Below are 20,878 nucleotides of genomic sequence, written 5' to 3'. Positions count from 1 at the left end.
GGCTTTTTTTTCTTGCAAGTGTTCTAATACGTTAAAAAAGATAGAACCTCCCTTAGTTCATAAATTTAGACTGAGCCTCTGAACTATATTTGAAGTGTAACTCGTAAGATTTTGGAGGAACAGCGGATCAGGCGGCACCTATGGAGGAAAACCGACTGTACACATTTTGGGTCGTACAAGGTGGGAAAAGCAGCGGTCAATTCATGCATAGTGAGGTCTATAAACAACAAAATAATAAAGGCAAGATATCTCAAACAAGAGAGAAGCTGCAGTTACTGGAAATGCAAGCAACACACACAAAATACTAGAGGAACCCTTCGAAGGATTTCGGCCCAAAACGTCGACTGTACTTTTTTTCCGTAGATGCTGCCTGGCCTGCTGAGTTCCTCCAGGTGTGTGTGTGTGTGTGTGTGTGTGTGTGTGTGTGTGTGTGTGTGTGTGTGTGTGTGTGTGTGTGTGTGTGTGTGTGTGTGTGTGTGTGTGTGTGTGTGTGTGTGTGTGTGTGTGTGTGTAGAGGTTGATGTCAGACTAGACTCTGGGAATTGATCCTACAGACTCCCACATGACTCACACGTGTGTGTGTGTGTGTGTGTGTGTGTGTGTGTGTGTGTGTGTGTGTGTGTGTGTGTGTGTGTGTGTGTGTGTGTGTGTGTGTGTTCCCTTAAGTTGTGTGAGCCGAAGGCCGCATCATATTAGCCTGGATACCACAAAAATCCCTTACTGTTCTTAAGCCTCCTTACACCCACGTGGGAAGACGATTTTGATTTTAAATTCCAAACAGAAAGCACACCACGTCGTTCATCACGTTCTCTACAAAGTGGTGTATTGTCAGCCTGGATCATGATCTTAACTATATGAAACCCACAACGTCTCAGATGTGAGGAGATAACTCATCCAAGGGAGATTCTTTGGGAATTGATCATGGGTCATAGAGCTGAAAGTTTAAATATATTCCACCTGATTATTCTTAACATTTTCTGTTTAATCTCTGAAAGCATTATGTTTTTCCTGCCTAGTATTTTTGTTAACTCCAACAATGTTACCTGAATATGTTTAACTGCATGCAAATACTTAGCAAGTCACCTTCAGTTAAATTCAGTCTGTTAAACCATCACCTTATTGCCGTTTTGCCTGTTTTGTTCAATGTCAAAGCAAGAATTGATCTGCAGGAAAACGTTAGGTTCAAATGGAATGAGCTCTCCGTGGTCCTGAAGAATTATGGTGAAAACTAGGTGAAATTCCTGACATAATTTCCAAGGATGGCTGAAATAGTTTCATATTGAAAAGAGAAAGCTTTGAACAGACAGAATCTGGTGTTTTGTTTTATTTCTAAATGAGTGGACTACATTGCTGAAACAAATGGGTTTTAACATGAAAAACTTTAACAAATCTAGAAGAAAATCACATGACAATTTTCCCACGTGACTGTTTTCTACGCAAGGGGGGAAAAAGAACGGCGCTTTGGCCAGGATACCCCGACATCTTGTTTCAATCCAGCTTTACGGTACGGGTAACTCACTGGGGTGTCGAGCCGGGGTTGAGCGTCCAGTGCAGGTATGCATTGTAGTAGTAGAACGGTTATACAAACGTTTCAATCTGGGCAGATGCTACAATTTGAGCCATTTTACTAAAGGACCAGAAGTGTCGCGTTTCTCTAGTTTAACAAAGAAATATGCAGAGCAAGTTGGGGCAAGAATTTTGCTCTTTATATTCTTTCTAAACTGTAAACGGAACGATGATAGGTTCTTGCAAGAGGCAGTTGCCTCTCCAAGCGAAGAACCATGAAATAAAAACAGTACAAAACACTTCAGTTACGTGGAAGGTTTTGCACAATGGTAATCGGTTGGGATGAAATATCGTACTGGAACTTGCTGCAGATCAGCGGTTCTGAGCTCGCTGGCTGATCTGCCAGTTCTTGAACGCATCTCTCTCAATCAGTCTGTGTTGCTGTGACTCACAAGGAGAACGTGATCTCGAAGTTGTAATTTCCACTACCGCAGTTTCATGTCATTCTTCTTCCGCCTCCCAGGTCCTGGACTTCTGCTCTCTCGAGGTTATAGCTACCGTACCGTCAAGGACTTGGGCCACAAAAGGCACCTGAAACCAGATTCCCACCAGCAAGACTGACCACGTTAACCCAGGAGTTTTTAAAATTACCACGGATGCAATTTTCCTCGTTGCATCTTCGGCAGAATTAGCAGAGAAAAGGTATTCTGATGAGTTTAGAACGAGTCAGCTTCTTCAAAAGCAGAAGACAATGTCCACAAATAAACAAGAACAGGATTTTTAAGAATTCTAAAACTATATTGAAACATCGTGGGGTCTTCAGTTTACCAGGTAAGAGAAAACAATGGAACAGTACACATTTACATCTGCGATCATTGTTTACGGATGTTGAACGATCTATTGTGTTATTGCCAACAACTCTTTTTAACTAGTTACACGATAATATTGTGTTAATGTACATATCCGGTTCGGCTATTTAGCTAATGATTTACTCTGAATGTTTATACCGAGGGACCTGTTAATCATCTGTCTTGCGATTTGCTCCAGACGCCGCATGCAAACGTTCCTCTCCTGGAGGTATTTTTTTCAATAATGAGATGTTCAGGTGATACAACAGACCGTATCACAGCAATAAATTGATTTATAAGGAAAGTGACAGTACTGCAATAACAACTATCGTCCTTGCAATTTAAAAATTGCTTATGTGAATCAATAATTGTATATCTTATTTGAACAAGGTTTAGAATGTTAAGGACTTGATGTTGAATTACAAGTAATTATTTAGTGAATATGTTCTTAAAGGATAACGTTATGACATCTGCAGTTCAAGAGGTTCTGTGTTCATTGCTCTACCAGATGGACCTCGCCTCCAGTGTCTCCGCGGCTTTTTCATGTCTTAAAATAATTTCATTTTCATCATTTTACCTCATCAAAATAACAGAACAGCTCCAAAGTATCCCCTATCCAACATAGTTTAACCTATGCAATATTCTTCATTAACTTCTTTTCAATATCTTAGTACTTTTCTGTGCCGTTTTTGACCATGGCTTACATTCTTGAACCTGCTGATAATTGTTTTCTCTTTACTGGTCAGGAGCCTGGAGTCTGTCTGGTTTCCTTTAGTTATTTATTTTCAGCTATTGTATCATTTATGGAGGAATTTTGCCATCCTGTTTGATTGGTATTTACAGTACTTTACATTTGTTCCAATGAAATGTCTTATACTACTGGACCCACTCATCAACTTTGTCTAAACCAATTCTGTTGTTCCAAATGAGTTGTGATGCTAATCAGAATTTAGAAAATTAGAAAAACTGAATTCCTGCACTGCCTACACAATGCCTTCTCCATTATAACTCCTCTGATCAGTATGGTTTGTTCTTGCCTTAAAACAATTACCCTTTTCCCAATCTTAGAATCTTGCATTTAGCAACAGCTCACACTTCTTTATAGTATTACAAATGCATAACAGTTATATTAATAGCAAAAGGATAGTGAGGGATAAAATTGGTCCCTTAGAGAATCAGAGTGGACAGCTATGTGCGGAGCCAAAAGAGATGGGGGAGATTTTGAACTATTTCTTTTCTTCTGTATTCACTAAGGAGAAGGATATTGAATTGTGTAAGGTAAGGGAAACAAATAGGTTAGTTATGCAAACTATGATGATTAAAGAAGAGGAAGTACTGGTGCTTTTAAAGAATATAAAAGTGGATAAATCTCCGGGTCCTGACAGGATATTCCCCAGGATCTTGAGGGAAGTTAGTGTAGAACTAGCAAGGGCTCTGACAGAAATATTTCAAATGTCCTTAGAAACGGTGATGGTGCCGGAGGATTGGCGTATTGCTCATGTGGTTCCATTGTTTAAAAAGGGTTCTAAGAGTAAACCTAGCAATTATCAGCCTGTAAGTTTGATGTCAGTGGTGGGTAAATTAATGGAAAGTATTCTTAGAGATGGTATATATAATTATCTGGATAGACAGGGTCTGATTAGGAGCAGACAACATGGATTTGTGCGTGGAAGGACATGTTTGACAAATCTTATTGAATTTTTTGAAGAGGTTACTAGGAAAGTTGACGAGGGTAAGGCAGTGCATGTTGTCTATGTGGACTTCAGTAAGGCCTTTGACAAGGTTCCACACGGAAGGTTAGTTAGGAAGGTTCAATCGTTAGATATTAATATTGAAGTAGTGAAATGGATTCAACAGTGGCTGGATGGGAGATGCCAGAGAGTAGTGGTGGATAACTGTTTGTCAGGTTGGAGGCCGGTGACTAGTGGTGTGCCTCAGGGATCTGTACTGGGTCAAATGTTGTTTGTCATATACATTAATGATCTGGATGATGGGGTGGTAAATTGGACTAGTAAGTATGCAGATGATACTAAGGTAGGTGGCGTTGTGGATAATGAAGTAGGTTTTCAAAGCTTGCAGAGAGATTTAGGCCAGTTAGAAGAGTAGGCTAAAAGATGGCAGATGGAGTTTAATACTGATAAGTGTGAGGTGCTACATTTTGGTAGGACTAATCAAAATAGGACATACATGGTAAATGGTAGGGCATTGAGGAATGCAGTAGAACAGAGTGATCTAGGAATAATGGTGCATAGTTCCCTGAAGATGGAATCTCATGTGGATAGAGTCAATTTATGATTCAAAACATTCAAATTTCATTACATATTACTTTTTTGCTGTTGTGCAGTAAACTCTCAAAGTTCACATTTGTAGTATGAGATAAACATCTTCTCACTTTTTAAATTATTGATCTTTGAAGCTACTTTAATTTCATCGTGTGAAGGTGACACTCTCACTTTGGTTTTGAGATATAGAAAGGGTTGAGATTATTAGACACATCTGACTGCAACAAACTAAGAAAAAGGGGAAGTACAATGCATAAATGAACGTGAAACATGGGGGAAGCTCTAAGCCATGTCTTCCAACTCGTATTTCTACCGTAACTGCATAATAATCTGACAGCTCATGCTATACAAAATAAGCAGTTTCACGTGTTTTCACTAGATGAAAGATTGAATTTAAAACATTTACTATTTCAATCTAATATTCCAGATTACTTTATCTAAAGATACATTTTTTTCCTGAATTAAATACTCCAGATGTAAAAGTGATTGCTGCTGGACTATTTTTCCCACCATGCCACCCATTTGTTTTATTCATGCTGAAACTATGGCTGAAAGAGAAAGCCGTACTTAGAAAAAATTTGATTTCCTCTTAAGCAGGTTATTTGTTCTTACCAGGAAGATCACCATCATAATGGAGATCGTCAAAAGCCTAGTTTATTGATGTAAGAATTTTATATGTTTCTTGTTATGCAATGATGAGGTCAGATGACACTGCTATCTGTCAAATAAACACTTTATTCAGTGAGGCTGGATTTAGCAATTTACATCAAAAAGTGCTGCCGTGAAAGGAAAGAAAAAAATGGTAATGTTAGAAATCAAAAATGAACTTAATATGGCAAAAAGGTTTTTAAAGAAAGTGTATCTGAGACATGATTGTCCAGACATCAGGTATTGTCAGTTCTATCAGGTGAAACAAGTATTACTAATTTATGGACAGGTATTGACCTCTGCCTAACTTCTTGGAAGGCCCTAGTAATTGTATGATGACTTATGGTAATTACCTGTCAATCCTGGCTGTACTGGACACATGAAAACAATGTACTCAGATAATAAGACACTAATTCAGGCCAACTAATTGTACTATCATTTTAGATGCTAAAGGGTATCATCAGATCCCAGACTTTCTTGAAGAAATGGCTTGGGTTTTGTGCTGAGTGGAATTGAATTCTGGTAGAAAAATTAAAGTGCCTGGTTACTCTATAAAATTAGCACCCAATCTTTTTAATGCTACCCTTTGAGATGTTTTGACGAATTGATAGTGATCCTTTCTGATGGACAGAATGCAATTCAATGCTGGTCTTCTATCTGGAGTCTGAAAAAGATGGTTAATGTAATAAGTATTAAGCTTTGCATTATCCAGTAGAATAGCTACACTGCCAGTGTAGTGTTGATGAATAACAATTACTATTGGAATGGTTGAAAACCACGTAATTTAGTTTAAGTGCACATCACTTCAGATGAAAGTTGTCACGAAATATTAAACAAATCTCACGAAGAAATCTCCAAAAAGATTTCCAAACACACAGTAAACTAATTTCAGTCAATTGAAAGTCACATTTAAAAATAAAAATCTCAAGACCTATATACTATCTTGAAACCCTGAAAATCTTAGTGTTGATACATATGTTATTAACATATTCCAAATATATATTTAAGGTAACTTACTGCAAATATTAGTGAAAAATCTCTGAGGGAAAGCAATTTGTTTGCACTTCTGCTATTTCCACTGATTAGTGAAGGATGCTTGTGACCAATTGGCACCTTGATTTTCAAAACGTCTTTGGATTGAGGGGGACTTATTTGCATGTGGGAGGTTATCATTTTGTTTCCAGTGCAGCCAGGATTGAAAATGGCCATAATGGTCAATAATTAATTTCAGCTGCCCACTATTTATAGCTTTAGTAAATATGCTCTATGCAGTCACAGTATAAAGATGTCACTGTGGTACGTACAGCTAATACAGCTGTTGCTTCATGGTGCCAGAATTATGGTTTTGTCCTGACTTTTGGTGTTAACTTTGTGGAGTCTGACTGCTCTCCCTGATACCATATGGATATTCTCTGGACGGACCAGTTTTATCCCACATTCCAAACTCATGCAGATTGGCAGTTTAATTAACCAGTAGAAACTGTCCCATGTATGAAGGGAAGTGATTGGATTTGGGGAGCAGCTATGAGAATATGGGGAGAACAAAAATGAGATTAATATGGGATTAAGGATTTAGGAAAAGATGACTGATTGTTGGTATGGATTCAGTGGGCCAAACAACCTGTTTGTGTTCCATGTCTCTGACTCTATGAAGATGACTGGGAAGATATTATGAAAAATAGTATATAATGCAGGCAAGGATGAGGTGTTGCACTTTGGGAGGACAAACCAGGGCAAGATTTACATAGTAAATCGTAGTGCTCTGAGGTGTGCCATAGAAGAAAGGGACATGGGAATACAGATCCATAATTCCCTGAAAGCGGCATCACAGGTACATAGGCTCATAAAGAGATTTTCAGCACACTGGCCTTCATAAATCAAGGCATTAAGTACAGGAATTGGAATGTTATGCTGATGTTGTACAAGACATAGGTGAGGCTAATTTTAGTGTATTGTCTGCAGTTCTGGTCACCTACCTAAGTAAGACCTTAAGATGTAGGAGAAGAATTAGGCCTCTCAGCCCTTTGAGTCTGCTCTGCCATTCCTTCATTGCTGAATTATAATCTCTCTCCACTCTATTCTCCTGCCATCTCCACATAACCTTTGACATCCTAACTATTCAGGAACCTACCAACCTCTGCTTTAAGTATACTTGGCCTCCACAGCCGTCTGTGGCAACAAATTCCACAGATTCACTACCCTCTGGCTAAAGTAGTTCCTCCTTATCTCTGTTCTAAATGGACATTCCTCTATTCTGAGGCTGTGCCCTCTGGTCCTAGACTGACCCACTATTGGAAATATTCTCTTCACATCCACTGATCTGGACCTTTCAATATTTGTTAAGTTTCTATGGGATTCCCCCTCATTCTTCTAAACACCAACAAATACAGACCATGAGCCATCAAACACTGCTCATATGTCAACCCTTTCATTTCCAGAATCATTCTCATGAACCTCTTCTGGACCAGTTCCAATGCTGGTACAGCTTTTGTAGATAAGGGGCCCAAAACTGCTCACAATACTCCAAGTGCAGTTTGACCAATGCATTTTAGAGCCTCAGCATCAAATCCTTACTCTTGTATTCTAGTTGCCTTGAAATGAATGCTAAAATTGCATTTGCTTTCCTTACCACCAACACAGTCTGCCCAAGGACTCCCAAGTCCCTTTGCACCTCTGATTTTTCCCTCCATTTAGAAAATAGTCTATGCCTTTATTTCTTCTACCATTGTGCATGACTATACACTCCCCTACACTATATTCCATCTGCCACTTCTTCGCCCATTCTCCTAATCTGTCCTTAGGCAGACTCCCTGCTTCTTCAACACTACCTGCCCCTCCACCTATCTTTGTATCATCTGCAAATTTGGCCAAAAAGTCATCAATTCCATCAAAAACCATTTCATGTAACATGAAAAGAAAAAGTCCTAATACTGAACCCTGTGGAACACCACTAGACACTGGCAGCCAACCAGAATAGGTCCCCTTCATTCCAACTCTTTACCTTCTGCCAGTCTGCCAATCTTCTATCCATGTGAGTATCTTTCCTGTAATTCTATCGGCTCTTGTTAACAGCCTCATGTGTGGAACCTTATCAAAGGCCTACTGAAAATCCAAGTAAATAGCATCTACTGGCTCTCCTTTGTCTATCCTGCCTGTTATTTCCCGAAATAATTTCAACAGAATTGTCAGACAAGGGTTTCCTTTAAGGAAACCATGCTGTTTTTGTTCATGTGCCTCCAAGTACCCCAGAACTTCATCCTTAATAATGGACTCCACCATCTTCCCAACCACTGAAGTCAGGCTAACTGGCCTATAATTTCCTTTCTGCTGCCTTCCTCCCTTCTTGAAGAGTGGAGTGACATTTGCAATTTTTCAGTCCTCTGGAGTAATTCCAGAATCTAGTGATTCTTGAAAGATCATTACGAATGCTTCCACAATCTCTTCAACTACTTCTTTCAAAAGCCTGGGATGTAGTCCATCTGGTCCAGTTGACTTATTTACCTTCAGACCTTTCAGATTTCCAAGCACCTTCTCCTTAGTAATAGCAACTACACTCACTTCTGACTCCTGACACTCTCGAATTTCTGGCACACTGCTAGTGCCTTCCATAGTGAAGACTGATGCAAAATACTTATTGATTTCATCTTTCATTTTTTGTCCCCTATTACCACCACTTCAGTGTCATTTTCCAAAGGTCCAATATCCACTCTTGCCTCTCTCTTACTTTTTATTGATCTGAAGAAGAAACTTTTGGTATCCTCTTTGATATTAATTTTTTTTAGTTGCATTCAGTTGGTTTTTTAAAGCTTACCAATCCTTTAATGCCTCACTAATTTTGGCTATATTATTGTTACGTATTTGGGCAACAATAAATATATGAGTTAGGCAAGGGTATTTATAACAAATAACACATTTATTAAACACTGAAAACAAACCCCCCAAAAGTAAACAAACACTAACGTAACCGGAAATCAACTGCTGTGCGGCAGCTTAAACAGTTCTTAAAGCAAGGAAGCTTACAGTCCTTAAAGCGATGTTGCAAGAACAGTTCTTTAAAGTAGTATTGCCAAAAGTTCAAAATGCTCACAGTCCATTTAAGGGAGAGACTTTTTAAGATGATTTAAATTCTCTTTCACGTCGTTTTGCTTCGTTCCCCGAAGTCGAACTTTTCCCACGAAGAATTTTACGAAACGAAACGGCTTAAAGGCACTGACCTTTCCTTTACCGCACTGTCCTCAATCTTTTCTGCTATTCTGCAGAGATTAACATGAGAACAGTCAACGAATTCCTTCCGAATAAGGATCAAACAAGGTCGAACCCATTTCACCGTCGAAATCGATTCTCCTCGATCTTTAACTCCCGAACTCCGATCTTCACTCTCCACTGATTCTCAACTAGCAGTATTGTAAAGAAACTGCTGGCAATGACCTTTTAAACTTTAGGCATTAGATAAAACTTCATCTTTTAACTAAACTGCGTCATCACATTAAATCACGCAGTGGCATGAAGTCAACATGGCAAATCCAGCCACGAACTGCCCCTCCTCACAGGGAGGGGTCCTCCTTTTATACCCTGTAAAAAAAACCTGTCACATGATCTCTACTGGTGGGAAAATGACATCACTCCACTATCACAAGACCATTAACACAAGTCCAGTATAGCTTCAACCCCAATCACGTGACAAGGGTACGTAACACCTCCCTCCAAAAAAACATTTTTGGTCTGGCAAGAACAAAAATTTCAAAAATTATTTACAAGAAAAACAAATGTATAAATTATATAACATACACAATATGCAATACCATCATATAGCATCTTACAACTCACAATACAGTAGGAGTGTTACAATTGTAAAAAAAACCACTCCATAAAAAAAATTACATTGTACATTCAACATCGAGATAGACAATCAGCAACCACATTATCTTTACCTTTAATATGAGTTATCACAATATTGTACTCTTGTAACATCAAACTCCAATTTAATAATCTTCTGTTTTTGTTTTTCATCTTACTCAGAAAAACTAACGGATTATGATCAGTGTAAACAATAAGTGGTTTTTGAGTTGTACCAACATATACCTCAAAATATTCCAAAGCTAAAACAAGAGATAACAATTCTTTCTCTATTGTCGAATAGTTTCTTTGATGCTTATTAAATTTCTTAGAAAAGTAAGCTACTGGGTGATCAACCTCATCACCCTCATTCCTTTGCATTAATACTGCTCCTGCAGCCTCATCACTAGCATCTACAGCTAATGAAAAAGGTTTTCCAAAGTCAGGTGCCTTAAGCACAGGTTGTTGACATATCATTGGTTTCAATTTTTCAAATGCTTCTTGACAGGGCACTGTCCACACAAACTTCACATTCTTCTGCAAAAGGTTAGTTAATGGAAGGGCAACATTAGCAAAATTCTTACAAAATTTTCGATAATATCCTACCATTCCCAAGAATCTTCTGAGAGTTTTTTTCCCCGTCGGAGTGGGAATCTCTAAAATTGCCCGAACTTTTGCCTGAACAGGAGCTACCTTACCTTGACCCACAACATAACCAAGGTAAGTCACAGTGGCATGTCCAAATTCACTCTTAGCTAAATTAATAGTTAAGTTAGCTTTTGAAAGCCTTTCAAACAATTTCTCCACCGCAATAATGTGTGCTTCCCAAGTATCATTTCCTGTCACTAAATCATCAATATAAGCATCAGTATCTTTCAATCCCTGAATCACAGAGTTAATCATCCTCTGGAAAGTACCTGGGGCATTCTTCATCCCAAATGGAAGAACATTATATTCATATAACCCAGATGGAGTTACAAATGCAGAAATCTCTCTACCTCTGTCCGTTAATGGAACACACCAATACCCTTTCAATAAATCAATCTTTGTAAGGAACTTTGCTTTTCCAACTTTATCTACACAATCATCTACTCTAGTAATTGGATATGCATCTGATTTCGTTACAGCATTCACCTTCCTATAGTCCGTACAAAACCTAATACTACCATCTGGTTTTGGCACCATAACACATGGTGAACTCCAATTCGAGTTAGAATGTCTAATAATATTATTCTCTAACATATATTCAATTTCTTTCTCAGCAAGTTCACATTTTTCTATGTTCATCCTTTATGGATGTTGTTTAATAGGTTTGGCATCTCCAACATCTACATCATGTGAAGCTATAGTAGTCCTTCTCAGAATGTCTGGAAACAAATCCTTATATTTAAAAATTAATTCCTTCATCTGTTGTTTCTGCTCTAGCTGTAAATGTGCTAATTTCTCATCAATATTTTCCAGAATGGTTGAATTTGGTAACCTAACAGAAACAATGTTGGATTTAGAATGAAACTCAGATGAATCATCTATCATGTTCCTAGTTAAATCAAACTCATTCTCACTAACCACAACAGTCACAGTAGCAGACTGTTTCTCATAATACGGTTTTATCATATTTATATGGCAAAGTTGTGTTGACCATCTACGATCTGGAGTTTTTATTACATAATCCACATCATTGATTTTAGACACAATTTCATAAGGACCATGAAATCTAGCTTGTAAAGGATTTGTCTGCACTGGGAAAAGAACCAACACCTTATCTCCAGGCTTAAACATCCTCATCCTAGCTTCTTTATCATACCAAGTTTTCATTTTCTCCTGAGCCAACTGTAAATTTTCCTTGGCTAAGCTACAAGCTTTATGTAACCTGTCCTTAAATTTCAAAACATAGTCCAACAAATTAGTGTGTACTTCCTTACTAATCCACTGTTCTTTCAATAAAGCTAAAGGTCCTCTAACTCTATGCCCAAACACAAGTTCAAATGGACTGAAACCTAAAGATTCCTGTACCGATTCCCTTACTGCAAATAAAAGTAAGTTTATACCCTCATCCCAGTTACTTTCACTTTCCACACAATATGTCCTAATCATATTCTTGAGGGTAGAATGAAACCTCTCCAAGGCACCTTGCGATTCTGGATGGTATGCAGACGAAGTGATGTGCTTAGCTCCTAATTTATAAACTATCTGTTGAAACAATCCAGACATAAAATTACTGCCTTGATCAGTTTGTATTTCCTTAGGTAGTCCAAAATAAGTAAAGAATTTTATAAGAGCCTTTGTCACAGTTTTAGCTTTTATATTCCTAAGTGGTACTGCCTCTGGAAACCTAGACGAAGTACACATGATAGTCAATAAATACTGATAACCAGCTTTTGGCTTTGGTAATGGACCAACACAATCTACAATAACTTTAGAAAATGGTTCACCAAGTGCTGGAATAGGTTGTAATGGAGCTACTGGTGTAACTTGATTTGGTTTACCCACAATTTGACAAGTATGGCACGTTTTACAAAACATCGCCACATCTTTTCTTAGACCAGGCCAGTAAAAATGTTTTAAAATCTTGTCCACAGTTTTCCTTACCCCTTGATGTCCACCTAAAGCACACTATGAGCTAAAGTCAAAATCTCATTTTGATAAACTTTAGGGACAACTATCTGGTAAACAACATTCCATTCCTCACTTGCAGGAATTGTAGGCGATCTCCACTTCCTCATCAACACTCCTTTTTCCAAGTAATATCCTACTGGCACCTTCTCAATTTCACTATCTAGTAAAGCTTGTTCCCTTAATTTTATAATCTTAGGGTCTCTATTCTGCTCTGCTATCATCTCCTTTCAAGACAGAGATAAATCTTCATCACTCCAAGAATCTTGTTCAAACAACGAAGGTAAGAAAGTCTCTGACACATCCTCAAAACTCGAATCCTGAGTTGAACAGTCCTGAGTAACAACCTCATTCTGCGCATCAATCTTTTTAGCCATAGCTCTAGTCACAACACAGGAAGAATCGGTGTTAGAATTCATCTCTGGTTCCTCTGACTCCATTGTCAAATGCACTTCAGGAAAAACTTGTCCACCTGCCAAGTCATTACCTAACAATAAAGAAATACCCTTCACAGGTAAGCTATGCTGTAATCCTACTTTAACAAATCCTGTAACTAACCCTGACTTTAAATTTACTTTATGTAAATGTACAGGCATAAAATCACTCCCAACACCTCTTATGTAATTTACCTCACCAGTATCACTCTCTTCATTAAACTTCAACACACTGTCTAACATCAGTGATTGAGAAGCTCCAGTATCCCTAAGGATTTTTATTGGCACCAGAGTAGATCCTTCTTTCAAGGATACAAACCCTTCAGTTATAAAATGATCATATCCCTTTTTAACTTGGCCAGACTCTAACAAAACCTCATTTGTGTTTATCAAACCCTGTAACTTTATAGGTGCTTCAGTATGTTGCACACAAGCATCTGGAACTGCTTCCTTCTCTTTCTTTTTCAATCTGAAACAGTTAGCTATTACATGGCCAGGCTTCTTACAATAGTTACAAATAAGACCAAACTGTCTTTCCTTCACAGGTTTTCCTTCCTCCTTACCTTTCTCATTAACTTCTGATTTAATTTCTGATTTACCTTGAGTCTCCATATTATTTTTCCTCTTAAAAATTCTGCCCTGAGGAAATTTATTCTTATGGATTAAAACATACTCATCAGCTAATCTAGCACAGTCCTGCAATTTATCAGTATTCCTCTCATTTAAGTAGGTCCTTACTTCAACAGGAATGTTTCTTTTAAATTCCTCCATTAAAATCAGCTCTTTCAATGTATCATAGTCCCCATTTACATTTTTAGAAGAAACCCATCTCTCAAAACACACAGCTTTATCATAGGCAAACTCCACATAAGTCTTTTCCACAGACTTTTTCAAACTTCTGAATCTTTTTCTATACGCTTCTGGGACTAATTCGTATGCTTTTAGAATATGCTTTTTCACAATATCATAATCAAGTGCTTGCGTAGCAGTTAAAGCTGTGTAAACTTGCTGTGCTTTACCTTTAATTACACTCTGTAACAACACTGACCATTTATCTCTCGGCCACTCTGACATCCGAGCAATAGTTTCAAAATGTTGAAAATATCTTTCCACTTCTGTTTCACTAAATGGAGGGACCAATTTAATTTCTTGACTAGCAACAAATGGCTTTCTAGAACCAGAAGACTGATTCCCAGACCTTAATTCCGCCATTGCATAATCAAAATCTCTCTTTTTCTGATCAGCTTCCAATTTACAACGCTCCAACTTCATTTGTTCGATTTGCAACTGCATTTCCAGATTACTTATTGGAAACGACTCTAAAATCGATTCATCAAAAACACCCGAATCCACAAAGTGTGACGCGATTTTTCTCTGTATTACAGCCTTAGATGTAGTCTGCAAAATACCTTTAAGTTGCAATTTACTAGCTATCTCAGATACCTCAGTTTTTTTCGCCTTCGCTAACAACGCCGCGCCTGGCGAAGCCAGAAACTCATCAATATTCATCGTTGCCGAATACCACACACAAGCCAATCAAACAAAAGAATCGAGCATTCCCCGTTTCCAAAACACCGACTCAAAATTCAACAAGCATTTAAACTCAAATGATCCAATCCTGACGCAGCCCCCATATTTATGTTACGTATTCAGGCAACAATAAATATATGAGTTAGGCAAGGGTATTTATAACAAATAACACGTTTATTAAACACTGAAAACAAACCCCCCAAAAGTAAACAAACACTAACGTAACCGGAAATCAACTGCTGTGCAGCAGCTTAAACATTTCTTAAAGCAATGAAGCTTACAGTCCTTAAAGCGATGTTGCAAGAACAGTTCTTTAAAGTAGTATTGCCAAAATTTCAAAATGCTCACAGTCCATTTAAGGGAGAGACTTTTTAAGACGATTTAAATTCTCTTTCACGTCGTTTTGCTTCGGTCCCTGAAGTCGAACTTTTCCCACGAAGAATTTTACGAAACGAAACGACTTAAAGGCACTGACCTTTCCTTTACTGCACTGTCCTCAATCTTTTCTGCTATTCCGCAGAGATTAACACGAGAACAGTCAACGAATTCCTTCCGAATAAGGATCAAACAAGGTCGAACCTGTTTCACCGTCGAAATCGATTCTCCTCGATCTTTAACTCCCGAACTCCGATCTTCACTCTCCACTGATTCTCAACTAGCAGTATTGTAAAGAAACTGCTGGCAATGACCTTTTAAACTTTAGGCATTAGATAAAACTTCATCTTTCAGCTAAACTGCGTCATCACATTAAATCACGCAGTGGCATGAAGTCAACATGGCAAATCCAGCCACGAACTGCCCCTCCTCACAGGGAGGGGTCCTCCTTTTATACCCTGTAAAAAAAAACCTGTCACATGATCTCTACTGGCGGGAAAATGACATCACTCCACCATCACAAGACCATTACCTCAAGTCCAGTATAGCTTCAACCCCAGTCACGTGACAAGGGTACGTAACAATTATACACCCTCTCTTCTACTTTTATGCTGTCTTTGACTTCCCTTGTCAGCCATAGTTGCCTCATTCTCCTTTTAGAATACTTCATCTTTGGGATATATCTATTCTGCGCCTTCCAAATTGGCCCCAGAAACTCCAGCCATTGCTGCACTGCCATCATCTTTGCTAGTGTCCCCTTCCAATCAACTTTGGCTAGCTCCTCACTCATGCCTCTGTAATTCCCATTACTTTAATACTGATACAGTAATCTGACTTTATCTTCTCCCTTTCAAACTGCAGGGTAAATTCTATCATATTATTCATATTATTATCACTGCTTCCTAAGGCTTCCTTTATCTTAAGCTCCCTAATAAAATCAGGTCCATCACACAACACCCAATCCAGAATTGTTTTTCTCCTAGTGAGCTCACCCACAAGCTGCTCCAAAAAACATTTCATAGGCATTCTTCAAATTCCCTCTCTTGGGATCCAGCACCAACTTGATATTCCCAATCTATCTGCAATATGACATTAATTTTCTTTTTTTCATTTGAAATCTATATCCCACATCCTGGCTACTGTTCGGGAACCTGTATATAACTCCCATTAGGGTCTTTTACCCTTGCAATTCCTTAACTCTACCCATAAAGATTCTACATCTTCCATTGCTATGTCACCTCTTTCTAAGGATTTGATTTGATCTTTTTATCAACAGAGCCACCCCACCATCTCCCCCCCCCCCACCTACCTGCCTGTCCTTTAAATATAATGTGTATCCTTGAATGTTAAGCTTCCAACTGCAATCTTATTTCAGCCATAACTCTGTGATGCCCACAGCATCATACCTACCGGTCTCTAACTGTGCTACAAGATCATCCACCTTATTCCGTATACTGCATGCATTCAAATATAACACTTTTGGTCCTGTGTTCATCACCCTTTTCAATTTTGCTTCCATGTTACATTTCAACTCTGTCCACTGACTGTAATTTAGCCTTATTATCTGCCTGTACATCCTCATAATCTCACTGCACACTGCATTGAATTGTATGCCAAATGCCTCATCTTCAGCCCTATCACTCTGGTTGCCATCCTCCTGCCAAATTAGTTTAAACTCTGCCCAAGAGCTCCAGCAAACCTGCCCACAGGGATATTGGTCTCCTCGGGTTCAGGCATAACCCGTCCTTCTTGTACAGGTCATACAACAGAGGTAAAAGAATCCCAATGATCCAGATATCTGCCCCCTGCACCAGTTCCTCAGCCATTTATTCATTTGTACTATCATCCTATTTCTAGCCTGACTAGCACATGGTATGGGAACAATCCAGAGATTACTACCTTGGAGGTCCTGTTCTTCAGCCTCTTCCCCAATTTCCTATACTCAGAGTGCAGGACCTCTTCCACCACCCACCTCCATTTCTATCTATGTCTTTGGTGCCGATGTGCATTATGACCTCTGGCTATTCACCCTCCCTCTGAGAATCTTCTGCAGCCGGGATATTTACAAGGATTTTGCCTGGTCTTGGGGACCTGAATTACAGGGAAAGGTTGAGTAGGTTAGGACTTTATTCCCTGTAGTGCAGGAGAATGAGAGGAGATCACATAGAAGTATGCAAAGTTATGAGGTGTATAGTTAGGGTGAATGAATGCAGGCTTTCTTCACTCAGAATGGGTGAGACAGAAGTACAAGTCATAGGTTCAGGGTGAAAGGTGAAATATTTAAAGGGAATATGAAGGGATTTTCTACACTCAGAGGGCGCTCTATCTGTGGAATGAGATGCTACCAGAAGTGGCAGGTGCAGGTGAATGATGAAATATTTAAGGGGAACATAAGGGGCAACTTCTTGACTCAGCGGGTGCTGAGAGTGGGAAATGAGCTGCTAGTGAATGCAGGTTGGATGCAACACTTAAGAGAATTTTGGATAAGTACATGGATGGGAGGGATTTGAAGGGATATGATCTTGGTTCAGTTAGATGGGACTAGACAGAAGGTCAGGATTGCATGCACTGGATGGGTCAAAGGCCCTCTTTCTGTGCTGTAGTGCTCTATGACTTGACGAAAACTACCCTAAAAATTTATTACAGAGCAAAGTAAACACCTATTACAAAAATTACCGTTATTTAGCAGGAAACTGAATGTTTTTGTCTCCATCGTTCATGCATCAGTAATATGTTGAACTAATACGCTGAGATGGAGTTGATATACAGTTACTATTATTTAGGTTAAGTTGATAATCACTTTAGAAATCCATTGTCCAAAAGACATCAAATGTAAAGCAGAGGTACTCAAATAAATTGTATCCTAATTTGTATTTCTTTTTGTCACCAGATAAAACTTGAATATGGTATTCGCTGGAAGAAATCTTAATATGACATCCTCGAATACAATTCCAACAGCTAAAACTTTGTGCAATTTCAGTGAGATATTAAACATATCATCCGGAGGTAGTGGAGAACAACTGAATGGACAGGACCAGAGGGAAATGAATAACACCGCATTTCAGGAACTTTCGACAGGGGAAATTGTCGCTGTCAGCTTTGTTTTTGGCGTGATCTGGCTCATTGCATTGTTTGGGAACTCACTTGTCTGCCTTGTGATCCACCGGAGTCGAAGGACACAATCAACAACTAATTATTTTGTGGTGTCTATGGCTTCAGCAGATTTGCTCATCAGTGTGGCCAGCACTCCCTTCGTCCTTTTGCACTTTACAACGGGGAGATGGTTGTTAGGAGATGCCATGTGCAAATTGGTTAGGTACATCCAGTATCTCACTCCCGGAGTGCAGATTTATGTCCTTCTTTCCATCTGCGTGGATAGGTTTTATACTATTGTGTATCCTTTGAGTTTCAAAGTGTCTAGGGAGAAGGCCAAGAAAATGATCGCAGCATCCTGGATTTTTGATGCTGCATTTGTATCTCCAACTTTGTTTTTCTATGGCACAGAAGGAGGTACCTGTAACTTGTTCCTACCCCAATCCTGGAGTGGTATCATCTACGGTACTGTTCACTTTTTACTGGGATTTCTAGTTCCATCTGTCCTCATCATACTATTTTACCAAAAAGTCATAAAGTATATTTGGAGAATAGGTACAGATGGCAGGACTGTGAGGAGAACTATGAATATTGTACCAAGAACAAAGGTTAAAACAATCAAGATGTTTTTGATGTTAAACTGTATGTTCTTGTTGTCTTGGTTTCCTTTTTATGTGGTTCAAATCTGGCAACCAGATCAGCTGGATTACACAGGATGTTCAGCAGTCTTTCTATCCATCGCACTGGTGTCTTTTAGCTCTTCAGCATCTAAACCCAGCCTCTACTCAATTTTCAATGCAAACTTCAGGCGAGGTATGAAGGAGACGTTCTGCATGTCATCAATGAAATGTTACCGTAGCAATGCATACACCATCACTACCAGCTCCAGGATGGCAAAAAAGAATTATGTTGGCATCACTGACATTCCTGCACCCACCAAAACCATTACTAAAGATACAATATATGAAACATTTGACAGGGAAGCAAGAGAGAAAAAACTTGCATGGCCTATAAATTCAAATCCTCCAAATACATTTGTATAAAGCACGGTTCAGGCTCTATTTGTTGGCTTCACTGAGACAATGGAATTCAGACATTACATTGGAAAAAAAACAGAAAGGGCATTCAATCAACTGAAAAATCATTCCTTCAATAATTCTCCTATCAAAGAATATTAAAATATTTAATATATTTATAGTTTGTAAAAGACCATGTATTTCATACTATCTCATCTGCTTAAAATATATTTTACAGCATCAAGAGCAAATCAAATAGTTCAGCCATTAAAAATGCTCTGCAGAATTTTTAAATCTAGGGCATCTCACTGAACTTTGTGTGTTTAGGATAACTAATACCAGATGGTATAGACACATCCAATTAATAAAAAATAATCATATTTGCATTTGTTCCTGGATATGCATTAGATTGTAAATGTTATTTTGCTTCAGAATGTAGTGTTTGAATACATGAATTAATAACCAGAGAAGCAATATTAATTGTCATCACATTGATGGAACTATTCAAAGTGTTTACTAAATAACTATTTTAATTCAGCACCACTTAGTTTAGTATCTTACGATATGACTGTTGTTTTATTTGCTCCACAGAACTTTTGTCTAGTTACTAAAATATTTATTTGCATAACTTCTGGACTGCATAGAAAGAGGGCTTTATAATTATGTATTACCATATTAGGTTTTTGTCTTTTGTCAAAATAAACTCATTATCAAGCTTAAAATGAATGACATTTTAACATCATTCCAAGATGTTCCGATTTATTTTTAATTATTACTTCAACAATAATTTCTGACCCAAAAAATATATATGCTATTATTCTGCTACAATTGGACTCAATGCCACATCAGTTTATAGTGCTTGGGTATCAATGACTTGTTGCTACTGGGACAAGCTAGATTATAAATTCAGTTCCACAGGTTACAATGTTTTCATTCAATGTATTTCAGAAAATAAAGCGTCAAAAATCCACACAAAGATTATAACTTAATTTATGATAAGGTACAAATTTCATTAACAGCTAAATGTGTTGCAGTTTTCGATAATTAAGCCTGTACTGTCTGAGATCAGTTTGCAGGTGTTGGGTAAAAGTGGATGGGTGGGCACAGACCAAAGATAGGGTCTTACCTCATGGGTTAGCCATGGAATCGTGGTATGAAGGGGAACAGTAATTGGGTAATTAGTTGAGGATCCGTGCCTGGGTCAGGAATTTGAGCCTTGGGACCTTGCAGGACTTGGGCCTTGGTTTCTGGAGGCTGAAAACAATCAAGGAGTAGATTGATACCCAATGTAATACCTTACTTAAGCCTATCACCTCTACTGTCCTGGGGCAGTCTTTCAGGTTGTCCCCAGGTGGAGCCCATCTTTGAAGATCATTCCTCTCCCAGGGATGAGGTCCTTGGAGCTCCTGTAGCTCTATGTTCTTATATGATGTTTTCCAACCCTCCTCCTTTCACAGCCCGACTTGGGACTGTCCTTATGGAGTTAGAAGTACCTTGAAGCAGTCCTAATCCAGCAGAGGTTTTTCAACACCCAATTGTCCTAAAGAGTTCTCGCCAATGATCATTCCTGGGACAGTATATCTAGATTTTCCCCACAGTGATTCAAATGAATTATTTGTACACGTGATGAAAATGAATCTGAATATATGACTAATTTATGATATTCTGGCGGCTTTATGAAAATACCTTCGTGATTT

The 20,878-nt window shown here is 38.5% G+C and overlaps 1 protein-coding gene across 1 annotated transcript; it reads left to right on the top strand.

Moving 5' to 3' along the window:
• The first annotated feature begins 1,093 nt into the window (after window positions 1-1,093).
• gpr19 (G protein-coupled receptor 19) lies at window positions 1,094-20,019 on the top strand. The gene is made up of 3 exons (XM_073059421.1): window positions 1,094-1,554; window positions 2,030-2,337; window positions 17,963-20,019. Exon 3 carries the CDS (start codon window positions 17,976-17,978, stop codon window positions 19,206-19,208), a length of 1,233 nt encoding a protein of 410 aa, XP_072915522.1. The 5' UTR covers window positions 1,094-1,554; window positions 2,030-2,337; window positions 17,963-17,975; the 3' UTR covers window positions 19,209-20,019.
• The last annotated feature ends 859 nt before the right edge of the window (window positions 20,020-20,878 follow it).

This window comes from Hemitrygon akajei, chromosome 10, assembly GCF_048418815.1.
Source record: "Hemitrygon akajei chromosome 10, sHemAka1.3, whole genome shotgun sequence".
NCBI lineage: Eukaryota > Metazoa > Chordata > Chondrichthyes > Myliobatiformes > Dasyatidae > Hemitrygon > Hemitrygon akajei.
Note: the sequence above shows the minus strand (reverse complement) of the source record. Positions and strands in the feature narration are given on the sequence as shown.

Coding starts and splice junctions, on each gene's coding strand:
- gpr19 (XM_073059421.1), top strand. CDS start 17,976: ATGGTATTCGCTGGAAGAAATCTTAATATGACATCCTCGAATACAATT.